This window comes from Mustelus asterias, chromosome 5, assembly GCF_964213995.1.
Source record: "Mustelus asterias chromosome 5, sMusAst1.hap1.1, whole genome shotgun sequence".
Classification (NCBI taxonomy): Eukaryota; Metazoa; Chordata; class Chondrichthyes; order Carcharhiniformes; family Triakidae; genus Mustelus; species Mustelus asterias.
Window position 1 is genome coordinate 28,840,726 of NC_135805.1, and position 9,439 is coordinate 28,850,164.

Sequence of the window (9,439 nt, forward strand, 5' to 3'; positions counted from 1 at the left end):
CTGTCCCCCCTCAGCTGGTGAATTAGCACTCCTCCAGGGTGAACAGCACTTGGAGGAAGCACTAAGGGTGGCAAGGGTGCAGAATATACTCTGGAGGAACATTCAATGTCCATCACCAAGAGTGGCTGGAACACTGAGCTGGTCAGGTCCAGAAGGACATAGCTGCTAGACTGGCACTGCAGCAGGTGGTGAGGGAACCAACAAGAGGGCAAAATATATTTGACCTCATCCTTACCAACCTGCCTGCCTATGACAGTATAAGTAGGAGTGCCCACTGCTCAGTCCTTGTGGAGACAAAGTCTCATCTTAACATTGAAGATACCCTCCATCTTGTTCTGTAGCGCTATCACCGAGCTAAATAGGATAGACTTTGAACAGATCTAGCAACCCAAGGCTGGGCATCCATGAGACGCTGTGGGCTATCAGCAGCAACAGAATTGTACTCAGCCACAATCTGTAACCTCATGGCCCGGCATATCCCCCGCTCTACCATCACCACCAAGCCAGGGGATCAATCCAGGTTCAATAAAGAGAGCTAAAGGACAGACCAGGAGCAACTCTAACAACAGGAAGCTTGACACAATCCAGAACAAAGCAGGCCCGGTTATTGCTACCCCTTCCACAAACATTCACTCCCTCCACCGCTGACATGCAGTGGCAGCAGTGTGTACTATCTACAAGATGCACTGCAGCAACTCACCGAGACTCCTTAGGCAGCACCTTCCAAACCCACGACTACTTCCATCTAGAAGGACAAGAGTAGCAGATACCTGGGAACACCACCACCTGGAGATTCCCCTCCAAGTCACTTACCATCCTGGCTTGGAAATATATCGCCGTTCCTTCACTGTTGCTGGATCAAAATCCTGGAATTCCCTCCCTAACGGCACAGTGTGTGTACCTACACCTCAGAGACTGCAGCGGTTCAAGAAGGCGGCTCACTATCACCTGTTGAAGGGCAACTAGGGATGGGCAATAAATGCAGATCTCACCAGCGAAACCCACATCCATTAAAATGAGTTTTAAAAACTTGTGCCCTCCTGTGTCACCTCAGTGTGCTTACTAGAATCCACTATTAAGGAGGTAATGGTAGGACAGTTAGAAAATCATAATACAATCAGGCAGAGTCAACATAAAATCATAGAGTCCCTACAGTGCAGAAAGAAGCCATTCGGCCCATTGAGTCTGCACCGAACACATTCCCGCAACCCCTCATATTTACCCTGCTAATCCCCCTGACACTAAGAGTCAATTTAGCACGGCCAATCAACCTAACCCGCACATCTTTGGAGTGTGAGAGGAAACTGGAGCATCTGGAGGAAACCCACGCAGATACGGGGACAGTGACCCGAGGCTGGAATTGAACTCGGGGTCCCTGGCGCTGTGCCACCGTGCTGTCCACTGTGGTTTTGTGAAAGGGAAATCATGTTTGGCAATTTATTAAAGTTTTTTGAACAAGTAACAAACAAAGTGGATAAACAGAATGAATCTGCTGTTGGAGAGGCAGGGATTAATCAGCGTGGTTTTGTTCAGGGAAGGTCATGTCTGAGCAACTTGATTGAATTTTTCAAAGAGGGGACCAGGTGTGTAGATGGGGGTGATGCATTTGACGTAGTCTTCTTGGATTTCAGCAAGGCTTATAATAAGGTTCCACATGGGAGACTGATAGCGAAGGTAGCGCCCATGGGATCCAAGGAAATTTGGAAATTGGATTCAGAATTGGCTGCATGGCAGGAAGCAGAGAGTGATGGTCGAGAAGTGTTTTTTTAATTTAATTTGATTTGATTTATTATTGTCACATGTATTAGTATACACTGAAAAGTATTGTTTCTTGCGCGCTATACAGACAAAGCATACTGTTCATAGAGAAGGAAAGGAGAGAGTGCAGAATGTAGTGTTACAGTCATAGCTGGAGTGTAGAGAAAGATCAACTTAATGCAAGGTAGGTCCATTCAAAAGTCTGACAGCAGCAGGGATGGAACTCTACGTGAGTCGGTTGGTACACATCCTCGGACTTTTGTATCTTTTTCCCGACGGAAGAAGGTGGAAGAGAGAATGTCTGGGGTGTGTGGGGTCTTTGATTATGCTGGCTGCTTTTCCAGGGCAGCAGGAAGTGTAGACAGAGTCAGTGGATGGGAGGCTGGTTTGAGTGATGGGACCTGGCTTTGTTCACAGACCCGTTGTAGTTCCTTGCGGTCTTGGGCAGACCAGGAGCCATACCAAGCTGTGATACAACCAGAAAGAATGCTTTCTGTGGTGCATCTGTAAAAGTTGGTGAGAGTCGTAGCTGACATGCCAAATTTCCTTAGTCTTCTGAGAAAGTAGAGGCGTTGGTGGGCTTTCTGAACTACAGTGTTGGCATCGGGGGACCAGGACAGGCTGTTGGTGATCTGGACACCTGAAAACCTGAATCTCTCAACCATTTCTACTTCGTCCTCATTGATGTAGACAGGAGCATGTTTTCCACTACGCTTCCTAAAGTCGATGACAATCTCCTTTGTTTTGTTGGCATTGAGGGAGAGATTATTGTTGCCGCACCAGTTCACCAGATTCTCTCTCATTCCTGTACTCTGTCTCGGCATTGTTTGAGATCCGACCCACTACGCTGGTGTCATCAGCAAACTTGAAAATCGTGTTGGAGGGGAATTTCCAGTGGGGTTTTGCAGGGATTGGTGTTGCTGTTTATGGTTTATATAAATGATTTAGGCTTGAATGTAGGAGGGTTAATCAGTAAGTTTGTAAGTGGCTGAAAAATTGGTACATTGGTAAATAGTGAGGAATATAGTCTGAGATTACAGAGGATATCGATGGGCTGATCAGTGGCAAATGCAATTCGATACAGATCAGTGTGAGGTGATGCACTTGGGCAGGACAAACAAGGCAAGAAAATACATGGTGAATGGCAGGACCCTGGGAAGCACCAAGGATCAGAGAGACCTTGGTGCGCATGTACATCTGTCCCTTGAGGTTGCAAGACAGGTGAACACAGTGGTTAAGAAGGCATATGGTATACTTGCCTTTATTAACCTCGGCATTGAGTTTAAGAGCGGGGAGGTTGTGCTGGAAATATATAAAACTTTGGTTAGGCCACAGCTAGAGTTTTGTGTGCAGTTCTGAAATCCACATTATAGGAGGGATGTGATAGCATTGGAAAGGGCGAGGAGGAGATTTACCAGGATGTTGCCTGGGCTGGAGAGTTTTAGTTATGAAGAGAGATTGGATAGACTGGGGTTGTTTTCCTTGGAGCAGAAGAGACTGAGGGGGGACATGATTGAGATGTATAAAATTATGGGACATAGACAGAAAGAAAGTTTCCTCTTTGGTCAATATCCAGGGGGCATAGATTTAAGGAAAGGGGCAGGAGATTTAGGGGGATGTGAAGAAAATTATTTTCATCCAAAGGGTGGTGGGAGTCTGGAACTCGCTGCCTACGGGGACAGACAAGTCCTTGATTTAACAACCCATCTGAGAGATGGTGCCACTAACAAAGCAACACTCCCTCAGTACTGCACTGGATTGTTGCACTGAAGTCCTGACTTAAACCCACAACCTTCTGACTCAGAGGTGAGGGGGCAACCAACAGGACACAAGCTAATGGCCGCCATTTTGATGCAGTTCCCACACACAAACGTTAGTCAGAAGTATAAAGCCCAGACAGAACATCAGCGTTGGAATGCTAATTTGACGTCAGTTTGGAGCTCTCAGTTGTCCAGTTGGTGCAATCTCTTAACTTTGCACAGCGGAAGCATATACAGCAGCAGGAAATATTTAAGTGGATGAATTATTTACAGGGTATATTGCTGATTGGCACCAGTTGCTTCCAGACATTTTCTTTTATTTGTTCATGGGATGTGGGCATCGCTGGCTAGGCCTGCATTTATTGCCCATCCACATTAGTGATCCAGATGGGTTTTTACAACAATTGCTTCATGGTTAAGTTTTTAAATTCCAGATTCTTATTGAATACAAATTTGAACCCATGTCTTCCAGATTATTACCCTGGGTCTATAGAACACTAGTCCAGTAACAATGCCACTATGCCCTGTCTCCCCATATCAGTCATGATGTGGAGATGCCGGCGTTGGACTGGAGTGAACACAGTAAGAGTTTTAACAACACCAGGTTAAAGTCCAACAGGTTTATTTGGTAGCAAATACCATTAGCTTTCGGAGCGCTGCTCCTTCGTCAGATGGAGTGGAAATGTGCTCTTAAACAGGGCGCAGAGACACAAAATCAAGTTACAGAATACTGATTAGAATGCGAATCCCTACAACCAACCAGATCTTAAAGATACAGACAATGTGGGTGGAGGGAGCATTAAGCACAGGTTAAAGAGATGTGTATTGTCTCCAGACAGGATAGCCCGCAAGTCCAGGAGGCAAGCTGTGGGGGTTACTGATAATGTGATATAAATCCAACATCCCGGTTCAGGCCGTCCTCATGTGTGCGGAACTTGGCTATCAGTTTCTGCTCAGCCTTAAAGGATGTCCCGAGGCCTGGTACATTGGGGAAACCGTGGAGACGCTACAACAACGGATGAATGAACACCGCTCGACAATCACCAGGCAGGAGTGTTCTCTTCCTGTGGGGGAGCACTTCAGCAGTCATGGGCATTCGGCCTCTGATCTTCAGGTAAGCGTTCTCCAAGGCAGCCTTCACGACACATGACAGCGCAGAGTCGCTGAGCAGAAACTGATAGCCAAGTTCCGCACACATGAGGACGGCCTAAACCGGGATGTTGGATTTATGTCATATTATCAGTAACCCCCACAGCTTGCCTCCTGGACTTGCGGGCTATCCTGTCTGGAGACAATACACATCTCTTTAACCTGTGCTTAATGCTCCCTCCACCCACATTGTCTGTATCTTTAAGATCTAGTTGGTTGTAGGGATTCGCATTCTAATCAGTATTCTGTAACTTGATTTTGTGTCTCTGTGCCCTGTTTGAGAGCAGATATCCACTCCATCTGACGAAGGAGCAGCGCTCCGAAAGCTAATGGTATTTGCTACCAAATAAACCTGTTGGACTTTAACCTGGTGTTGTTAAAACTCTTACTGTGTTCCCCATATCAGTGCATTATAAGGCTCTCCGCTTGGAATATAGAATGGGTTGAAGAATAAGCAGAGCAGAACAAGCTGCTGAGGAAGGAGTGGGAGAAGGGCTCTCGTTCTGAGGCCATACCCGCGCAGGCTGTTCACAAAGCAATTCTTTCCATTGTACCTCAGTGAAGAACAATGACCAGAATTTTTTAACCCCCATCCCACCACCATGCCAGAGCGGATTGACAGCCAAGAATGCCATGTGAGCAGGTACAGTGCATCTTGCTTTCCTGCCTCTGTTGGGTTTTAACCCACGGTGCGATGGCAGCAGGAGGGGTGTCAGGCAGCCCGCTCGCCTGTAGGCCTCTGCCCGCCTCCACTGGGATTTTACCTGGAGCGAGAGGTGTCAGTGCCATGTGGCGAAATGACCTTTCCTGCTGGCTGAGTGGGGGTTGGGCGGGGGTGGGGGGCCCTTCCCGTTCAAGCACCTTGTAATCAAGAGAGCCCTCCCCCACCCCCAAACACCAAGGTAGTGGTACAGTCCCAGCAATGCTCAGTAATCCAGCCAATAGTGCTGGGACTAGAGGGCTGCCAGCCATTTGATAGGCCAGCAACTCTTAGGGGTGGCGGCACCTCCCACTTATAGAGTGCAAATAAGGCCCTTCGGCCCATCGAGTATGCACCGACACATTAGAAACACCTGAACTCCCACCTAATCCCATGTCAGCACTTAGGTCAAAGCCCTGAATGTTATGATGTGCCAAGTGCCCATCCAGATACTTTCTAAAGGATGTGAGGCAACTCGCCTCCACCACCCTCCCAGGCGGCGCATTCCAGACCGTCACCACCTTCTGGGTAAAAAGATTTTTCCTCACATCCCCCCTGAACCGCCTGCCCCTCACCTTGAACCGATGTCCCCTCGTGACTGAGCCTTCAACTAAGGAGGTGTGCCATGAAATATTAAAGGCTGGGAAGCACGGGTCTATATTGTGCCTTGTACATTCTGTAAAACTTTCTCTTTCATTGCAGGTTCACGTACCCAACTGGCTGCAGAACACACACATTTACACTTGGCCAAGGGATCAGAAGCGAATCCTCCTTCGATTGCTGCGGGAAGAAGAATACATTGCCCCCCCAATTGGACCATTGCCCACTATTCATACAGTCCCACTTTGAGCCTTTGATTATCCATTTCTCTTTTCCTTTCCAATCAATCATTCCTGCATCAATAGAAACACTTCCATACCGGTGGACTGTATGGAAGTTCTTGTAGTTTATCGGAGCCTTGCCAAGCTGGCCCAGTGCTGTGGCCAGTGATTTTTCCCTTGGTGTGTGATGGTAGAGACTCAGTTGTTAATTGGCTGCTTGACCTCCCAAAAGGTTCTCCACATCAAAGTTACCAGCAGTAGGGTTACATATGACCAGTGTATTTTTTTTTTAAAGGCGCTTCTAAGTTTAACGCAGCATTATTTTCCCAACATTTTAATCATTTGAGAGTTATCCAGACACTACTACATGCAAAACCAATTAGGGTGGCACAGTGGTTAGCACTGCTGCCCCGCAGCGCCAGGGACCCAGGTTCGATTCTGGCCTCAGCTCACTGTCTGTGTGGAGTTTGCACGTTCTCCCCGTGTCTGCGTGGGTTTCTTCCAGTTTCCTCCCACAGTCCAAAGATGAGCGGGTTAGGTTGATTGGCCATGCTAAATTAACTTGAGTGTCAGGGGATTAGCAGGGTAAATATGTGGGGTTATGGGAATAGGGCCTGGGCAGGATTGTGGTCGGTGCAGACTCGATGGGCTGAATGGCCTCCTTCTGCACTGCAGGGATTCTATGAAAATAAGTTTGAATTTTTCCCAAAAGGAAATGTGTGTGTTTTATGCAGTACTGTCTAATGATCCCACTTGATTAATACATGTCCCAAATGTACTCCTTGGAAACATTGATAATAAACTGGCCAATGGCCTTTGTCTGATGGGTTTCCATCAGTCAGGAAGCTTCTGCCAAGCGAGTGTTCTTTTTAAATCGCATTTCTCCTGGATTGTGTCTGAGGTAATGAGGAGAGCTGATGCAACCAGCTTTACAACTCTTGCTGGTAGATTCACGGCAGCATGAGAAATTCGCTCGAGGGTTTGCCGCTCCCTCCGATCTGTCTCTTTTCAGATTTTCACTGCCACCAGCATGGGAGGAAGTCAAACACTCAGGAAGCTGATGACCTTCTCTGTTTATAACCACAAACAGCGAATTTCAAATGGGTTCCAATGGTACTGTGTTATCTGTTTTTATTCATGTACAGAATGTGAGCCAGCATTTTGGTGGCGCAGTGATTAGCACTGCTGCCCCACAGCACCAGGCTCCCGGATTTGATTCTGGACTTGGGTCACTGTCTGTGTGGAGTTTGCACGTTCTCCCCGTGTCTGCGTGGGTTTCCTTTGGGAGCTCCGGTTTCCTCCCACAGTCCAAAGATGGGGTTAGGTGGATTGGCCATGCTCAATTGTCAGGGGAATCAGTGCAGAAGGAGGCCCATTGAGCCGACACCGACAACAATCCCATCCAGGCCCTATCCCCAGCAGGTAAATACGTGGGGTTATAGGATAGGGCCTATGGTTCTTGGTGCAGGCTCAATGGGCCACTGTAGCGATTCTATGCACTTATTGCCCTCTAACTTTCCTGTATTTCAGAGGGCAATTATATTGCTGTGGGTTTGGAGTTACATGTAAGCCAGACCGGGTAAGGATGACAGATTCCATTCCCTAAAGGGGATGGGTTTTTATGACAATTGACAATGGTTTCATAGACTTTTAGAACCATAGAAAACCATAGAACCATAGAAAATTACAGCTCAGAAACAGGCCTTTTGGCCCCTCTTTGTGCCGAACCATTTTATGCCTAGTCCCACTGACCTGCACTTGGACCATATCCCTCCACACCCCTCTCATCCATGAACCCGTCCAAGTTTTTCTTAAATGTTAAAAGCATTTACCACTTTATCCGGCAGCTCATTCCACACTCCCACCACTCTCTGCATGAAGAAGCCCCCCCTAATATTCCCTTTAAACTTTTCTCCTTTCACCCTTAACCCATGCCCTCTGGTTTTTTTCTCCCCAAGCCTCAGCGGAAAAAGCCTGCTTGCATTCACTCTATCTATACCCATCAAAATCTTATACACCTCTATCAAATCTCCCCTCAATCTTCTACGCTCCAGGGAATAAAGTCCCAACCTATTCAATCTCTCTCTGTAACTCAGCTTCTCAAGTCCCGGCAACATCCTTGTGAACCTTCTCTGCACTCTTTCAATCTTATTTACATCCTTCCTGTAACTAGGTGACCAAAACTGTACACAATACTCCAAATTCGGCCTCACCAATGCCTTATATAACCTTACCATAACACTCCAACTTTTATACTCAATACTCCGATTTATAAAGGCCAATGTACCAAAGGCACTCTTTACGACCCTATCCACCTGTGACGTCACTTTTAGGGAATTCTGTACCTGTATTCCCAGATCCCTCTGTTCAACTGCACTCTTCATAGTCCTACCATTTACTGAGTACGTTCTTCTTTGGTTTGTCCTTCCAAAGTGCAGTATCTCACACTTGTCTGCGTTAAATTCCATTTGCCATTTTTCAGCCCATTTTTCTAGTTGGTCCAAATCCCTCTGCAAGCTTTGAAAACCTTCCTCACTGTCCACTACACCTCCAATCTTTGTATCATCAGCAAACTTGCTGATCCAATTTACCACATTATCATCCAGATCATTGATATAGATGACAAACAACAATGGACCCAACACCGATCCCTGCGGCACACCACTAGTCACAGGCCTCCACTCAGAGAAGCAATCCTCCACAATCACTCTCTGGCTTCTTCCATTGAGCCAGTGTCTTATCCAATTTACTACCTCCCCATGTATCCCTAGCGACTGAACCTTCCTAACTAACCTCCCATGAGGGACCTTGTCAAAGGCCTTGCTGAAATCCAGGTAGACAACATCCACCGCCTTCCCTTCATCCACTTTCCTGGTAACCTCCTCGAAAAACTCTAATAGATTGGTCAAACATGACCTACCACGCACAAAGCCATGTTGACTCTCCCTAATAAGTCCCTGTCCAAATATTTGTAGATCCTATCCCTTATCACACCTTCCAATAACTTGCCCACCACCGACGTCAAACTTACTGGCTGATAATTTCCCGGATTCCTTTTGGAACCTTTTTTAAACAACGGAACAACATGAGCCACCCTCCAATCATCCGGCACCTCCCCCGTGAATACTGACATTTTAAATATGTCTGCCAGGGCCCCTGCAAGTTCAACACTAGCTTCCCTCAAGGTCCGTGGGAATACCCTGTCCGGTCCTGGGGATTTATCCACTCTGATTTGCCTCAAGACAGCGAGC

At 47.1% G+C, this 9,439-nt stretch overlaps 1 protein-coding gene across 2 annotated transcripts in view; it reads left to right on the forward strand.

Annotated features, from left to right (window-relative positions):
* Window positions 1–7,042, forward strand: part of traf3ip2a (TRAF3 interacting protein 2a) — a 96,969-nt gene extending 89,927 nt beyond the window's left edge. Inside the window, exon 9 of one of the 2 annotated variants that reach the window (XM_078212341.1) lies at window positions 6,070–7,042. In XM_078212341.1, the coding sequence (XP_078068467.1) occupies window positions 6,070–6,216 (147 nt within the window). In that variant the 3' untranslated portion in view covers window positions 6,217–7,042. The remainder of the gene's footprint in view (window positions 1–6,069) is intronic. The other variant, XM_078212342.1, reaches the window with a different exon arrangement.
* Window positions 7,043–9,439: the final 2,397 nt, after the last annotated feature.